Raw genomic sequence first — 18,353 nt, forward strand, 5'->3', positions numbered from 1 at the left:
TACCTCTTGCAGCAGTCACCGAGGAGTTCTCAGAGTGATAGTCATCCTGATACTCTCCTCCATGTAGTTCTACCTCCAAAGTAACAAGCACAGACCTATGGAAAATACTTATCTCTGGATAACCCACACATATTTAATTTTAAGTATTAACAGTTTGTGGAATATCACAGCTCACTGTCTATTTCAGACTGATACAATAAAGGTTAAGGGGGAGAAATTGGGTGAGTAGCGCCACTTGTTAGCGCCTAAAGAGGCAGGCAGTGGCTGTAGCGCCACTGGCTGCGCCTCCCGCGATATTGAGTTGGGGCGATAATGGTGGCGTTAGCCTTTTGCGCTGTGTTGCCACCGATGACGTCATCGGTGTGCGCAACACCCCATTCGCGCCCCGTTCGCGATATTTGCGCCGTTCGCTACCTGCGCTCGGTTCACGGGGCCTTACTGTGCTGGCAGTGGCGCAAGTTAAGGTGGAGGTGCGGGGCGGCCGCCGAAACTGTCCCCGGCCTCCTGACCCCCACCCCCGCGGCATTGCCGGCTGTTTCCCGAGAGCCCGGCACTTCTCCTCGGTGCCGGGCTCTTTTGCCGGCATTCGCGATCGGGGATCGTGCTGTTGCAGGCCCCTCCCCCTTAACAATGGGAGGAAGGCCTGCAGTACCGCAGCGTGCCGTGCCGCAGCGTGTGGCGCTGCGGCACGTTGCGCTGTGATATTCAGTTTCAGCGCCCTAAGAGGGACGTGGAGCGCCTCGCCCCGTGTCCCTCGAGGGGCAATGAAACTGAATATCTGACGATCGCTGAAGCCTCGAACGCTGCGTTAAATCCTGCGCTCAGGCGGCTTTTGCGCCACTTTGGCGCCCCAACCCAATTTCTAGGCCTAAGTGTTTCATCCTAGGTCCATTAGCCATAATGGACCCCATTCATTTTGAGAACAGCAGTCTCCACACACAAGCGAGAAAATGTAGCCTGTTTTTATTGACATGACCTACTAGTGAATTCCTAAAAGGGAGGAAGTCAGTGTCATAGCCCTTCCTCTGGTTGGGAACACATAGAAAAAGACAAAGGGACAGAGGCAGTCTGGTTTTAAACAGGAGACACCAAGATGTTGGCCTGGGGCTCAGAGCTGGAAGCTAAGATGTTGGAGGTCAGTTTTTGCAGTTAGAAGTTGTCTAGAAAGAAAATTAATGCCAAAAACTAGCATGTCGTAACACAGAAGGAACATGGTGCATGGTTTATTATTTTTTCCCTTATTTTTGAGAGAAGTGAGATAGAGCTAAGTAAGTAGAATTTGATTCAATTGTTACTGCGTATTATATATCAGAATTACAATGGAAACAGGATGTTCAATCCAACCATTCTGTGTTGATAATTTATCCTCGTTTTGAGAGCAGTAATCCTAATCTCAGGTGTTTAGCCTCTCTCTTATAATCCCTTGCGTTTAATCTTGTATCTATGTCCCTTCATTCTAGACCCCTCACTCACTGGAAACAGTCTGCTTATATCTACTCTGGCCCATCCTTTCTGAATTTTAAACAACCCTATCAAATCACTCCATAATCTCCTGTTCTAACAAAAATTGCCTCAAGTTTTCCAAGTCTTCCATCATATCTGCAGTTCCTCATACAGTGAATCTGTGCTGTTCCCTCTCCATTTCCTCAATATTTTATTCATTTGTTTTCTGTTTCATAAAACAGATTAACAATTTGTTACTGGCCTCGTCTCACCAAGTATTTCTCAGTCCGCCTTAGAAAAGATTGGAGACGTACACACAAAAGCATCGGAGAAAGAATATCCGATTCAGATCACAAGTGGGTCCTATTGTTACACCCCTAGGTTATGCTATCATATAATTAAATATTGGGCAGCCGTGGTATAGGTGGGCAGGTGGATGTGTTCAGGGTGTTCAAACATCCCTAAATTTTTTATGATTTTTATTATCAGACCACTCCTTTCAAAAGAATGTGCCTTGGATCACTTGCTGGAACACAGAAACAACAGCTGTTCTAATGGAGCTAGTCAAGTCTGCAATTCAACCAGTGAAAAACAATTAATTAGGCTCAGGTTTTAAATATTCACCAGGATATTGCAGTGAATAGTAACTAGCTAAATGATAGACCAGTGACACATAACCAGTGCTTGGACTTTGTGCTTTAGAATTTTTGTCCAACTGTTAAATTAATAGAAGTAATAATGTTCCTATTTGAAAAATAAATATTTTGAAGTAGTTTTGGTTGGTCTGGGAAGTTCATATCCAAACACCCCCCCAAAAAAATCCTGCCTCCTCTAATGTTGGGCAGCATATGTACACTCTATTCAAAGTAAGACAAAGACACATTTCAATCAGTTATAAGTTACAGAACCAAAGTAGAGTTATGTGGTAGTGTGGCTGAGTGGTCTAAGGTGCTGGATTTAGATTCCAGCCTCCGCAGAAGCGTGGGTTCAAATCCCACTGCTGCCAGATATTGTGGATTACATAAATTTTGCCGCTTCACCAACAGAAGTAAACCAAGCAGGGCGGTTTGCTCCGTATTATTTCACTTCTTCACCGTTTTCTTCATGGAGCTTCATGCTAATCTTTCCCTTTCAGTTGTTATTGAGACACTTGGTCTGATTACAGGAGTGGACAACACCACTGTACTCAAGAGAATATTTGAGGCAGATATGAAACTTGTAGCACATTGTAACAATAGCACTATATATGATGAATCCCTACAGAGGAAGAAAATGAGCTAGGCGCATGGGACCTGTGGAAGATGCTTTAATCATACAAAGACTCCACAAGGCAATGTTGCTTTCTTCTTTATTCAGCAATCTTCACATATGACAAGAGGCTGGCCCACTAGTACCAAGAAGGAAGAGAATAACCCTCTTGGTCTCAATAAAACACACGGGGGTAGAAATGAGTCTGGGCCCATTTTACATTGGATTACATACAATAGGGTATACGGCACAGAAACAGGCCTCGGCCCAACCAGTCCATGTCGGCATCCACTTGAGCCTCCTCCCGTCTTTCCTCATCTCTCAGTATAACCTTCTCCCTTGTATGCTTATCTAGTCTCCCCTTAAAATGTATCTATACCATTCGTTTCAACCATTCTCTGTGGTAGCGAGTTCCACATTCTCACCACTCTCTGGGTAAAGAAGTTTCTTCTGAATTCACGATTTGATTTCTTGGTGACTATCTTATATTGATGGCCTCTAGTTTTGCTCTTCCCCACATGTGGAAACTCTCTCTGTATCCACTCTATCAAAACTTTTCATAATTTTAAAGACCTCTATTAGGTCACCCCTCAGCCTTCCCTTTGCAAGAGGAAAGAGACCCAGCCTGTTCATCCTTTCCTGATAGGAATAATCTCACATTTCTGGTATCATCTTTGTAAATCTTTTTTCTGCAGGAGCAGCATGCACCATACAGAGAGACCCGAGGCCAGCCCATATTTGGGCTTCGGCCACATTTAAATATTCCAGGTGAGCTGCTGGCGTCTGTTATGCCTCCGCAGGCAGCCCGCTCTTCTGCAGGGCTGAATTTAGGACCGCTTGCCTTGCAAGGAGCAGCAGCCCTCAGGAAATCCTGGGAGAGGGGCATTGGGAAGGGGGCAATGGCTGCTGGCAGAAGTACTGTGGATTGGATTCTAGAAAGGAGCACTCATTGCTCAATGAATGGAACCTTTGTTGGTGGCAATTCCTTTACGGATCTAGATTTTGCCCTATTGCCCCTTGAAATCTTTGCAGAGGAAGCTGGTCCCTTGGGCTTGGATAGCAACTCGAAGAAAACTAGACTCCAGCCGCTCAGCAACTTTCTCCAATGTCCACCTAGAGATTGCAGATGAGACTTTGGAATGCGTGGAGTGGTTTATGTATCTGGGATCATTGATCCACAAGTGTGCTGATGCACCAGGCAATGATGGACCTGGACAAGAGGATATGGTCATCACTTCTCCTGCCAACAAAACTTCGCTTGTATAATACGTGCATCACTCCAATTCTCCTATATGCATTGGAGACTTGGATTGTCTCACATGCAGACCAGGAAAGAATTGATGCAGATCAGTGGTATCTTCACACCTTCCACATTCGATTGTGTGATCGTGTTGCCAAGAAGGTCAGTAAGGTAACCTCCCCTAAGTATCACAGGATCAGGCACAAACCTGGCTCGACTGGTCATGTGAAAACTCCAGGGCACTCAGAATTTGTCCTCTGAAGAGTTGGAAACGCTCCCTGAAAGGCCAAGAAATACCTGGCTCTCAAATATTGCAGCTGCCCTCAAGTTCCAGAATATAGGGAGCTTCTCTGCCATGAGGAGAGCGGAGGACTGAGAGAGATGAAGACGTACGATCTAGCAAGCAACACTCTGAAGGAGTGTGCTACAATGACTGATGATTTAGACAGAAATAGAACAGATTATTCCAGTTAAATACTCTGGAGATGCATCCAAATACTTAATTAGCCCTATTGATAACAGCTTCACATTGATTGATTTTATTCAGTGTAATATCAGTAATAACACCCAAATCCTTTTCTTTTTCTACATTTTCCATGAGTGCTTCACCATGTGCATATTCCATACTACCTGGTCCATAGAAACATAGAAGCAGGAGTAGGCCATTCGGCCCCTCGAGCCTGCTCCGCCATTCAATGAGATCGTGGCTGATCATCCAAATTCAGTACCCCGTTCCTGCCTTCTCCCCATACCCCTTGATCCCCCTAGCCTTAAGAAATATATCCAACTCCTTCTTGAATATATCCAATGAATTGGCCTCTACTGCCTTCTGTGGTAGAGAATTCCACAGGTTCACCACTCTGGGTGAAGAAATTCCTCCTCATCTCTGTCCTAAATGGCTTACCCCTTATCCTTAGACTGGTTCTGGACTCCCTGACCATCAGGAACATCCTTCCTGCATCTAGTCTGTCTAGTCCTGTTAGAATTTTATAAGTTTCAGTGAGATCCCCTCATTCTTCTAAACTCCAGCGAGTATAAGCCCAATCGACCCAATCTCTCCTCATACGTCATTCCTGCCATCCCAGGTATCAGCCTGGTGAATCTTCGCTGCACTCCCTCCATGGCAAGAACATCCTTCCTCCGATAAAGTGACCAAAACTGCACACAATACTCAAGATGTGGTCTCACCTAGGCCCTGTACAACTGCAGCAAGACATCCTTGCTCCTGTACTCGAATCCTCTCGCTACAAAGGCCAACATACCATTTGCCTTCTTAACCGCCTGCTGCACCTGCATGCTTACCTTCAGCGACTGGTGCACAAGGACACCCAGGTCTCGTTGCACTTCCCCTTTTCCCAATCTATTGCCATTCAGATAATAATCTGCCTTCCTGTTTTTGACACCAAAGTGGATAACCTTGCATTTATCCACGTTATATTGCATCCGCTATGCTTCTGCCCAATCACCCAACCTGTCCAAATCATCCTGGAGTTTCTTGGCATCCTCCTCGCAGCACACACGCCCACCCAGCTTTGTGTCGTCTGCAAACTTGGAGATATTACATCTAGTTCCCTTGTCTAGATCATTTATATATTGTGAATAGCTGGGGTCCAAGGACCGAAATCTGCGGTACCCCACTAGTCACTGCCTGCCAATCGAAAAAAAAACCGTTTATTCTAACTCTTTGCTTTCAGTCTGCCAACCAGTTCTCTATCCAAGTCAATACCTTGCCCCCAATCCCATGTGCCTTAACTTTACACGCTAATCACTTATGCGGGACCTTATCGAAAGCCTTTTGAAAATCCAAATACACCACATCCACTGGTCCTCCCTCATCTATTTTACCAGTTACATCCTCAAAAAATTCCAGTAGAATGTTATCAATTAGCCTGACACCCATCATCCAAAAGAACGATTTGGTGGTGCCAGAAAATGTTGTTTTACAGGAAGTACCCTCCTCCATCTCATTTATGGATCATGATCAGTGGGAAACCCAGAGAAAGACACCTTTGGAGAACCACTACTCACTCTTGTAGCCATAGTCAGTTCAATAAAGTTGCAAATCAGCTATCCCGTTTAATTAAAGACTAAATGTCATTATGATATGGGTAATCACGTTCTCAAGATTGAAATGTAAACAACTTTGCTGGTTGGAAAAGAACCAACCTGCAGTATTGAGAAAAAAAGACTTGCATTTACAGGAAACTCTCTTTTAACCGGCACCTAAATAACCGGAAATCTCGGTTAACTGGCAAAATTCAGTAGTAGTTTCAGGTAAGTTTGACTTCATATTAGTGGCAGTTCCTGGATCTGTGGCTGTGTAACTGGGGTTCGTGCACTTGTTGCTAAGCAACAGGGACGCTTGGTCTGTAGCCGGAGTTCCTGCACATGTTGCTAAGCAACAGGGAAGCCTGGATTTGTTGCTGTGTACGGAGCTCTTGTCCGTTTTAACTATACCTCTCTGTAATCCGGACTTTTTGATAAACCGGCACCAAATAAAGAGTTTCCTGTATATAGCGCCTTTCATGACCACCAGACGTCCCAAAGCGCTTAACAGCCAACAAAGTACTTTTTGAAGTGTAGTCACTGTTGTAATGTAGGAAACATTATTATAATAAAGGATCTCACCATAGAAGATAGGAGCAGGAGTAGGCCATTCGGCCCCTCGAGCCTGCTCCGCCATTCAATGAGATCATGGCTGATCATCCAAACTCAGTACCGTCCCTGCCTTCTCTCCATATCCCTTTAGCCATAAACCTGCATTTTCTATGACTGCTTTAGGGTTTTCTTAAAATAGAAAGATTCTTTGAAAAGCAGCCGCTTACCATCTTTAATTCACTTTGGGCCTTTTTCTGTACACACACTAGTGAATCTTCTGTGATGATGCTCATGATAAGCCTTTTATAAAAGGAAAGGTCCTTTATACATTGTGAATGCATTATACTGCTGATATACTCTAGATGTGTATCTCTTCAAGAATACGTGTAATTCTATTACACTCTTGAAATGAATGTCTGGGCCAGTTATAGGACAAGATTCACCTCCCGTAGGACTGCTTAGGTGAGTCAGACAGGAAAAATATACCATCTATAAATCCAGAGATCCACAGAAGGATGGAATCTCCACCTACTACTGTGCCTGCCACTAACTCTCTCCCAAATCCCAGGGCTGGAGTTATTTACATAATTGGAGCAGGCTCATACTTGTAGCGGCACAAAACGGTCACCCCCACAGAAGCAGCCAAATGTTGAGTGGCACCTGCCCTGTTGATACGGGGAGCCCAAGGTCCATATCAGGTCAAAAAAGGGCAGCAAATGTAAAGATTTTGGGATACGTTAACTCGGTTTCTCTCTCCACGGATGCTGCCTGACCTGCTGAGTATTTTCAGCATTTTCTGTTCTTAAAGATTTTTTTGGGGGTGCTTTATAGCACAAAAAGAAATGGCAATCAATTCTCCTTGGATCAAATGCCATTTTGCTTTGCCTACTCTGGCCCTACTTGAGGCCTACATCTGCTCCCAGCAGACACAGATCCCAGTGGGCCTTTCAGGGGCACCTCAGGTGGAATTCCTGGGGAAACTCAGGAATACCCTGACATATCTCCAAACTGATGGGAGTGACATAACAAAAGGTGGGCAGATGTGCCTGTCCCTGGAGCGCAATTTTGTTGGTTTCAGTGAATGGAATGGAAAGCTGGCAGATCGGATTTTCACTCCAAATTATGGTCCAAAAACCGCGCCCCTTCTGATTCAGAGAATTGCAGAGTTAATGTGTTATTCGTACACTACAACTTACATTTATATACACTAAAATGGAAGTGTCCATCCCTTTAATTAACAGAATTACTGTTAAGTAAACAATGGATTCATATGGAGGTTAAAAGACAGCTGTTGGTAAATAAATTCCTACAGATGCCAATTAAGAGACTGCAGATATCCTGAAATAAAAGCAGAAAATGCCAGAAACACTCAGCAGGTCTTAAATGGAAAATAGAAGGTGGTTAAATGGCTGAAAAGGTTAGATAGGTGATTGAAGGAAAGTGGAATTAAGGGCAATGGGAACAGAGCAGGCACCTGGGATTAGGACTACTGCTAGTGGAGGATAAACACCAACATGGACTGGTTGGGTCGAATGGCCTGTTACCATCTTGTAATTTCTATGCAAAACTTCTATATTTATTAGGTAGAGATTATGATTTACAGAGCAAAGTCCAACGCAAGAAAATATTTTTTGGTCCATCGAGCCTGTGAATGATTATTCGATCATGGATGCTGGCTCCCCAAATTTAAGTGCAGTTAAAAATAGTGTTCTTCCTACTAAAAGAAATAGGAACTGGTTATCTCTAGCGCAAAAGCAGACAATGAAACAATTCCCATTCCACTTGCACGGCCGTAGATACAACTCCATTTAATTAACATAACCATTAAAATTTATTTAACAATATATTTACATGTATTTACATATTAATCAACAGGTAAATATTAAAATAAACAATGTACACTTTTAGAACTATAATTCAAAAAGCATTTGTGCTGAAAAAATATGTTCTGCTGCAGATTTTTCTTCAGGGTGTGGGGAAAGAAGGGGAGAAGAACAGGACACAGAAGTGAACCTGGTAATGCATGCATTGCATCGTAATTGTAATCTCGAACAGTTGCTGCAATGTAAAAAAAGCAAACCCAAACACATGCCCTAACAAACAAGATCAAACCACAGCACACTACAATCAATATAAAACCAACTATCAATTGCAACTTTGGTCCATTGAAACATTAGACAATTAATGGGCTATACAATCAAAATAACTATATAATTTTCTTTATACATATTTTAAACAATATTGTTAAATACAATGTTATTTACATCTGCGCAATGATATGTATAAAATAACTTATTTAAAACAAAAAAGACAAAATAATACATCTGTGCAGAATTTCCCCCCACCCCAAAAAAACAAACATTCTGTACAGTATTTAAGATCAGAACAGATAATGGTGAAATGAAAAAAGATGGGACTAATTTTTTTTTAAACTAATTTATCTATTCTTTTTAAAATTCAAATAAGTCTTATTCAGAGTACAGTGCTTGCCTCTTCATGGCAGTAAAACAATAAAAGCCCCACGGTGTACTTTATTAGGGTACAACTGCTCATTGGGAAATATAACAGAGCCTAGCTATAACGTGCTACTTGGGAGCCAGCCAAATAGCAGGTTACAGTGAGGAACATGGTATAAGAATCATAGGGAGGTGAGGGAAGAGGGAAAAAGAGTGGAATATCAGCAGGTCTATTAAGTTGCTTTTATATTGCTTTAGTTCCCTGGTAATGCCACTGGCTCCTGACATGTAGGTCTTGTGCAGCTGGTGGCAACATCAAAGCAAGCATATTGGATTCATTAAGGCCAATGACAGAGAACACTTTAAGATCAGGGTCTTCCCAGCTGCCAGCCTCATCAAACGCAGTAAATTACTTTGGTGCTGCACAAGACCTATGCATTGAGAACTGGTGGTTCTACTTCAGTGCTAAACCAATGTAAAGGCAGCTTTAAAGAACCCCAGTCTTCTCTCTCTCAGCCACTTCATTCTCTTTGGTGGGAACAAAATGGCTAACAAGACATCAAGGCCACTCCTTCGTTAACCCATGCTGAGGTTTGTTTGAGCAGTATGGCAAGCTCTACGCTTTGGCTCAGTTTTTCCCGTCTTCAAGATTACCCAACTGAGAATGGTAAACTTGCATAGCTTCTCTAACCTGCCCCACCTTCCAACCAGAAGCTTGAGTCAAGATCAGAATTTGAACTTGTGCCATGCATTTAATGGTCATATGCTCCAAACTTGTAGCTACTGGGATAATGTTTTATAAAACAGTGATACTGAACAAAGTGGCAGCAGCAGAGCAAGATATTGAATAGTGCTGGGAGAATGTTTTGCTTTAAATCACGTTGTGCAGCCATCGTTGCAGAGAATTGGTGTACTGAGCAAATAATGAACATCTATAGCAGAGCAGGTAGCTCAAGAAAGGAGAGTCCAACCTGTAGTCCTCAGGCTGCATGTGGCTCCTGAACCCCAGCAACTTAGTGCCATTTGTGTTTTTTGGTGGTTGTTTGGTGAATTTTGAGAGCCTGGAAGTTTGGAAGGGATTGTTCTCACCAATACTGTCTGACATGTAGATACATTCTAACACCCATCAGCAACTTGAGATGCAAGAAAATTAGTGGAAACACAAATTTAAACTTTCTTTGAGCTCCCTCACCCAAGGTTCCTTCACATGCACTGACTTGGCCCACAAAGACAAACACTTGGACACCCCTGGTTTAAGAGATCGGGAAAGTTTTTGTTTTTTTAAAGTAAGTTGATGAAAGGAGTCTGAAGTGCTCAAAACAATAAGGTGAATAATTTTAAAAGTGCAAGCATGTAAACAGAAAGTTTTTAAATACCATTAATTTTTGATTTTTGAAACATTTACAAAACCGGCAAGTGCTTCTTAATGCAGTAGTTTGTTTTGAATGGAGAGAAATAGATACAGTAATGTAAAGTATGGTATTTTCTTTGAAATTAGATAGACAAATTTAGGTTCTTGTTAGAATGCTATCCAAAAACAGATCTCTATATTTGAAGATGAAAAGCCTATGGTATTAGGAGCCATTGTTGTGTATTATAAATGAGGCAGCACTCGACCTGTGAGTGCTAAGGTGAGGTTCTACTGTACCATGAATTCCTTCTTGGGGACAGAGTATCACTTGTCTATGCCCCTATCACCTTGCAGCTGCCAGCGCTGCTGGTATGAACATAACGTTACATATGCAGCAAATGCCCCCATCTTGTAAACTTTAAAGTACAGGCCGATATTAAGAGTGAATGATACCTATTTATCAGCTACGACTGTTATACTACTGAAATACAGTAGTGGTTTCTGGTAAACAGTGATGGGAAGTCACAGTGCGTTAGTGCTGAATCGCTCATCATTATGCAGGAATGGTACACTGCACCTTCGTTGCCACAAGCACCCGAACCCTCAATTCCTCACTTATCTTCACAGTGCTCTGGAGCCAAATACACAAGCCTGTCTGTAACTGTCCTGTATCATTCAGCAGTGACTGTAACTAAATAATTTATGCACCTGCTTCAAACCTCCAAAACACATGCACAATCATATTGGTGTCAAGTCAAAGTCATCATTGACGTCAACAAGAGGGATGTAAAACTCAGGAATCTCAAAGATGCTCAAAGATTTGTGTGAAGAAGGATCAAGCTCTTGTAGTTTAAGCTGCCACTCTAGTCTTTGCACTGCATTCATTGCTGCAGCTTCGTGCTGCTGTCTCATAAGAAGGCATGTCTGCAATGGATTAATTGAAAAAAATGTTAATTGCAAGGTGAAATTAAAAGGCATCATTTAGAGTACTCAATTAACCAAAGTCTTTGGCCAAAACTTTATTTGAACACTGCATTTTCCAAATTTCTTACAATATGAAATGTTCTGGAAAGACAAGATGATTACTTTAGTTTGGAACTTTGTTCAACTGTCATATCCTTAAATAAATTATCAAGCGTTTATAAATCCTCACTTGTCCCATTCTCTACAGACAAACTTTCCCTCTAGACCCGTATCTCCAACATGTGTAGATATTACGCTGTCTTTGTTTTTCAACATTGAGCACAACTGAGCAAGACTGCGTAAAACGGAACCCAAACCGAACAGTTAAGGCTCAGTGGACAGTGGAGCTCCAATGGAACTTTTAGGTTTGCTGAGAACAAACACTCCGATGATTCATGGTGTTGCAGTAAGCTGCACTGAGGTTCTCTGCCACTGAGTACTAGGAGGCAGGTCTCCATCATCCTCCAGAGTTCCAACCTCAACTAAGCTGAACGGTAACCTGCGATCGCAAATTGAGCCTTCTCCACAGAGAGGGAAGGAAGGAAAGAAAACTGGAATGAGTCTCCAGGCTGTTTACAAAACTCCAAGTGGTCAGTTACACATCACATTACTCTAACTGATCTATAATTTCCAGGTTCATGTCTTACTCTTTCTTTCTTTGAATATTAGGATAACATTTACTATACTTGTGGGGTGGCAGTGCTGATTAAGGAAGACATTGTAGTGTTGGAAAGGGAGGATGTTCTTGAGGGGACAAGGACAGAATCCATTTGGTTAGAGTTGAGGAGCAAAAAGGGTATGATCACGCTATTGGGGGTATTCTATAGGCCTCCAAATAGTGAGAGGGAGGTAGAGGAGAAAATCTGCAGGGAAATCGCAGAGATATGCAAGAGCCATAGAGTGGTGATATTGGGGGACTTTAATTATCCAAATATCAATTGGGATAATGCTAGGGTAAAGGGAAAGGAGGGGGAGGAATTTCTGAAATGTGTTCAGGAGAATTTCCTTGACCAGTATGTTCTTGGCCCAACTAGGAAGGAGGCATTGCTGGAACTGGTGCTGGGGATTGAGGTGGGCCAGGGTGACCAAGTGTCTGTGGGAGAACACTTGGGTACGAGTGGTCATCGTATCATAAGATTTAGATTAGCAATGCAGAGGAGCAAGGTACAATCTAGAGTGGAATTTCTAAACTGGAATAGGGCTAACTTCAATAGGATGCGAAAGGATCCAGCCAGGGTAAAATGGAACCAAAGACTGACAGGAAAAACTGTAATGGAACAACGGGTGATCTTTAAGGAGATGTTCCAAGTACAGGCTAGGTACATTCCAACAAGAGGAAAGGGAACCAAAGCAAGGGCTCCTTGGATGACGAGGGAGATAGAGAAGATGATGAAACAAAAAAAAGAGGGTTTATGATGTCAGGTGAATTCTTCAAGGAGAACCAGACCAATTACAATAAGTTGAGAGGGGAAGTGAAGATGAAAATAAGATTGGCAAAGAGAGAATATGAGAGTAGAACGGTGGTGAACATAAAAGGGAACCCAAAAATCTTCTACCGGCATGTAAACAGTAAGCGGGTAGTAAAAGATGGGGTGGAGCCTATTAGAGACAAAGAAGGTGATAGAAATATGCTTAGAGGTGCAGGGTAAGGCTAGAATATTCAATAAGTAATTTGTATCAGTGTTTACTAAGGAGGTGGATGCTGACAAAATATCAGAAGAAGTGAAAAAGATAGAAGCAATGGAAGGGGTGAAAATTGATAGACAGGATGTACTAGAAAAGCTGGGTATGCTTAGAGTGAACAAGTTGCCTGGTCCAGATGACTTGCATCCCAGGTTGCTAAGGGAATTGGTGGAGGAGATAGCGGAAGGGCTTGCCATAATTTTTCAATCTTCCCTAGATGCAGGGGAAGTGCCTGAGGATTGGAAAGTGGCAAATGTGACACCATTGTTCAAGAAAGTGTGTAAAGACAATCCTACTAACTACAGGCTGGCCAGTTTAACATCAGTGGTGGGTAAAGTTTTAGAAACAATAATCAAGGAAAAAATTAACGGGCATTTGGAGAGGTTTAAGCTAATTAAGGAGAGCCAACACGGATTTGTAAAAGGCAGATCGTGTTTGACTAATCTAATTGAATTTTTTCATGAGGTAACAGAGGATTGATGAAGGGAGTGCAATGGATGTTGTCTACATGGATTTTCGGAAGTCATTTGACAAAGTACCACATAGAAGGCTGATTAACAAAATTGAGGCTCATGGAATAGGTGGGTCAGTGGCAGCTTGGATAAGGAATTGGCTTAAGGACAGAAAACAGCGAGTTGTGGTAAATGGCTGATTTTCAGAATGGAGGATGGTAGACAGTGGTGTTCCCCAAGGGTCAGTGCTAGGCCACTGCTTTTTTTTTGATATACCTGGATATTGGAACACAGTAGAATTTCTAAATTTGCCGATGACACCAAACTTGGGGGTGTGGCAAACAGTGATGATGATATCAATCAACTGAAACAGGACATAGGGCAGATGGAATTTAATACAGAGATGCATTTTGGCAGAAGGAACAGGGAGAGGCAATATACACATAATGGCACAGTTTTAAAGAGTGCGCAGGGACAGAGGGACCTGGGAGTTAATGTGCATAGGTCTCTGAAGGTGGCAGGACATATTGAGAGAGTGGTTAACAAAGCATATGGGATCTTGGGCTTCAAAAATAAATAGAGGTATTGAGTACAAAAGTAGAGAAGATATGCTGAACCTTTATAAAGCGCTGGTTAGGCCACAACTGGAGTATTGCATCCAGTTCTGGTCACCACACTTTAGGAAGGATGTGAAGGCCCTTGAGAGGGTGCAGAGGAGATTTACCAGAATGGTTCCAGGGATGGGGGATCTTAGCTACAAGAACAGGTTGGAGCAGCTGGATTTGTTTTCATTAGAGCAAAGGAGGTTGAGGGGTGATTTGATAGAGGTGTACAAGATTATGACATTTTGGATAGGCTAGACGGGGAAAGGCTGTTCCTACTAGTTGATGGTACAAGGACTAGGGGACACAGATTTAAGGTTTTGGGCAAGAGATACAGGGGGATGTGAGGAAAAACTTTTTTACACAGCGAGTGGTGATGACCTGGAATTTGCTGCTGACGGGCGTGGTGGAAGCGGAGGCACTCAATGTTTTCAAGGGGAGACTGAATAGGCCCTTGAAGGAAATAAACTTGCAGGGCTACGGGGATAGAGCAGGGGAATGGGACTGACTGGATTGCTCTACAGAGAGCCGGCACGGACTCGATGGGCTGAATGGCCTCCTTCTGTGCCGTTATGACTATGACTTCCAGGTATAGCACTCGTGCTTATGGAGCTCCCAGGGTCTTATTTCTCTCTTTAGAGTGTTTTCTGAATAGCTCTTGGTATGAATAGCATTTCATTATTGTGTATTTATTACACCTTATTTAAGTATCTCCTGAAAGAAACTTACCTTTAATTTGTCAAACTTATCATCGACATCCTGCAACCAGGACATAAATTGACGTGCATTGAATCGATCTCTCACCGATGTTTTGTTTTCATCACCCTAAAGCAAAGATTTTACAACATTAATTTGAAAAACAATTTTTCAAGAACATTTAATCAAAACATTCTTTCTTCAATGTTAAAGATACATCTATTTCACACAAATCCCTCCAAAAGCCCAATTTTCCTTTTCACCTGAGGGTCTTGAGGCATATTGTAAACTTCTGCATCCAGAAGCACAGTACAGGCACTAAAAGGCAAAGTCTGATTTGCTAGTGTCCTCGCTGCACGGTAATGGACTCTCATAACTTCCTGCTCATTTGACATAATGAGCTTCTCCTGAAAATAAACACAGATACAACATTCAAAAGAAAGATAATGTAACTGCTCCCTCAGTAATGTAATTATGTACATTTTAACTGTATACTTTGCAATACCAATAAGCTTTTGGGCATTTTTACTGTAGCACAATTTCAACCAACATTAAAGTAGTTAGTGGAAATATTTTGAACCTATCCAGTGTCTGACGAGAGTAATTTGCTAACAGGTTTGGTTAAAAACTTAATGGCCTGGATTTTGTGGTAGAAATAACAAGTGAGGCCATCAGTGCTCACCACTATTAAAAGTGCAAATTGGACAGCAACTTCCGGCGACTGCAACTGTGCAGTTAAACGCAGAAATCAGGAAGTTGTTATCTGAGTTTTCCTGCGCTTCCAAAGGCTGCACTATACTGGTATTTCGCCGAGAGACTCGGCATTGAAACACATGAAATGGGTTGAAGTTGCTGTACTCCCATGATATATACCCACTAAACACTGCCAAACGACCTCTCTGGCACTGAAAATTAACTTTTACAAGTGTGGAGTCTCATTCCTTCAGCTTTTAATTATAGTTGGAGATTTAAAACAAAATAATTTTTAAAAACTTTTTCTTTGTCTCTTATCTCTTAATCCTATTTTTTATTTCTCCCTCTTTATTTAGCTTTCTGTACATGATTTGACATTGAATTAAATATTCTTAACTGACACTTCCTGGTTCAGACTCTGCGCTGCTCATTAACCAGAGTGAAGAATCGTTAAAGAGATACACGGTTGCTTGCCCTGTTCACACAGGTCCCAGATCTCCTGTAGAGGGCGCTGTGCCGAAATGGCTTTCTAATCACAATGCAAAAGCCCATAGAAAGTCTGTGGCAAGTGTAAGTGTAATGAACGGCTGGCGCCCGTCATTCACCGCTGACCGCAAAATCCAGCCCAATGAATTCACAGGTGTAGTTATAGACAGATGTAAGCAGGTATAGCTTCTGGCTTCCCTACGTTGAGTCAAAAGTTTAGAACGCTGTGGCAATCTGTACAAATCCTGCCATGTGTTCAGAAGGACTTTTAATATTTAAGGATATGATTTTCAAGGCCATCCTTTAGGTAGGTTCTAAGGTAGTGTGGTTTATGGCTGGTTCTCAAACAACAGGTTGTAGTGATGGGTTTTAAATATGCATCATTTAAGGCAAAAAAGCTTCAATGCTCAAAAACATAGTCCTTTAAAAAAAAAGTACCCGTTCAATACTATGCTGTAATCGAAGCTTCATTCGAAAAACTTCCTGTTGCCTGAAGAGTTCTTTCAGTGCTTCACACAGTGATGGAGGAGGAGTTATCTAAAAAAACCACAGTATAAGCATAGTGATCAATATTAATGCAAGTGTTGTAACTTAAAACCATTTTATCAATTCATGCTGGTAAAATTCACCAGAAATAATAACACTTTTCTGTTACTCTTCCCCCAACTGATAAATCATATACCATAAGAATCTGGTCTTACTAGATTGAACACTCGCTGCAAATACCGGAAACTGGACATGAATAAAGGAGCAGCATATATTCCATATATATCATTCTAAACATCAAAGGGAAATATCTGTTTCTACATAAGCATTCTCCTGCTCGCCCACTGTAACAGTATTTTCTTTCTTAAAACTGCAGTATACATCCTGGGACCCAAGTTGTATAAAAGTCCACGTGTGTGACCTCATTAAGTTCCACTCCAGTGGCATCATTTAATGGAAAGGCTGGGCTGTTGACCGAATTCACCACTCAATGCCACTAAATATCTCAGTTCACGTGTGGGATTAGCATGTGACATTTTAGCAGAATACATTATAATTACCCTTTAAAGCAAAATAGTTACATTTCGTTTGCAGACTTCATAGTCACACTATCTAGATACCAGTGATAAAACACTACATTGTACAGGTAGACTATCCTTTATCCGAAAACCTCGGGACAAGCCGTGTTTCGGTTTTCGGAAAATTTCGGATTTCAGAAGGTATTTTATAAGACTGGGAAATTTGTCGGGGGGGTCGGCGGAGAAAAGAATATCGGACAGGCCGCTGCAGCTATCGGACGGGCCGCTGTATTGTCGGGTTCACTCTCCCGGTACCTCCTTCACACTGCCCGGCTCGGCCTGCAATCTCCTACCCAGGAGGGAACTCTGTGACCCTCTGCCCTGCTCAGCGTAAGTCGTGCGCCACTCTGGTCATGTCGTGCGCACGACTTACGCTGAACAAAAAGCTTTCGGTTTTTAGAGGTTTTCGGAAGTTCAGATAAAGGATAGTCTACCTGTACCTATTTTATGCCTTTCAAGATATATGTCTCAAAGGGTTAAACATTTTTTGTTAATTTTCAAAGTATAAAGCAATTATCTAAATTTGAAGTTATTATAGTGAATGTTTATAATGTCAGCATCCTGACCTGCTAAACGCTGATCTCAGGTAAAATTAACCATACCCATCATTAATGAATTATAACAGCATGTTCACTTTCTAGTCTTATAGGATTTTTGATATTCTTCAATTGCTTCCTGCACTGCCCTCGCCCAAAATAATGCCATATGTTGAGAAAACTACAATACCTCATTTACTAATGACTCCTGTAGCACTAAGTAAGAGAGCTACAGCCACACACTGAAATTAATACATATACATATACACACAGAAAATTGTATTAGGAAGGACTAACTAGAATTAGGCTTTGCTTTTAGTAAAGCTGTGTGGCCCGAAATCAAGGCAAAATTTTACGTTCTCTAAAGTGGTTTGGCTATGAAAAGGCAGGTCAGAATGTTATCACTACCTATCATCACCTTTTAGAAATGCGACTCTCATATCAACTAAAAGCCCTACACCTTAAAAAAAAAATCAACACCTCTGCAATTACATAGAATTTACAGCACACAAACAGGCCATTCGGCCCAGCTGGTCTATGTCAGTGTATATGCTCCACACACAAGCCTCCTCCCACCCCTCTTCATCTAACCCTATCAGCATATCCTTCTATTCCTTTCTCCCTCATGTACTTATCTAGCTTCCCCTGAAATGTATTTATGCTATTCACCTCAACTAGCAAGTACCATATTCTCACCACTCTCTGGATAAAGAAGTTTCTCCTGAATTCCTTATTGGGTTGATTAGTGACTATCTTGTATTTATGACCTCTAATTTTCATAGAATCATAGAAATTTACAGCACAGAAGGAGGCCATTCAGTCCATTGTGTTTGTGCCAGCCG

General features: G+C 42.0%; 1 protein-coding gene and 1 non-coding gene across 6 annotated transcripts in view; one reads left to right on the forward strand and one right to left on the reverse strand.

Annotated features, from left to right (window-relative positions):
* The first annotated feature begins 2,367 nt into the window (after positions 1–2,367).
* Positions 2,368–2,449, forward strand: trnal-uag (transfer RNA leucine (anticodon UAG)). The gene has a single exon. It is a non-coding gene; the product is annotated as a tRNA-Leu (tRNA).
* A 5,856-nt stretch (positions 2,450–8,305) lies between these two features.
* The window catches only part of ankrd12 (ankyrin repeat domain 12), a 203,614-nt gene continuing 193,566 nt past the window's right edge, over positions 8,306–18,353 (reverse strand). For all 5 annotated transcript variants that reach the window (XM_085992374.1, XM_085992377.1, XM_085992373.1 and 2 more), the window contains 4 exons: positions 16,350–16,448; positions 14,996–15,139; positions 14,766–14,861; positions 8,306–11,260 (listed from right to left, as the gene is read on the reverse strand). In XM_085992374.1, coding sequence (XP_085848500.1) covers positions 11,075–11,260; positions 14,766–14,861; positions 14,996–15,139; positions 16,350–16,448 — 525 coding nt within the window. In that variant the 3' untranslated portion in view covers positions 8,306–11,074. The remainder of the gene's footprint in view (positions 11,261–14,765; positions 14,862–14,995; positions 15,140–16,349; positions 16,449–18,353) is intronic.

This window comes from Somniosus microcephalus, chromosome 7 (genome assembly GCF_052327205.1).
Source record: "Somniosus microcephalus isolate GS21.2 chromosome 7, FLI_Smic_1.0, whole genome shotgun sequence".
In the NCBI taxonomy this organism is placed as follows: Eukaryota; Metazoa; Chordata; class Chondrichthyes; order Squaliformes; family Somniosidae; genus Somniosus; species Somniosus microcephalus.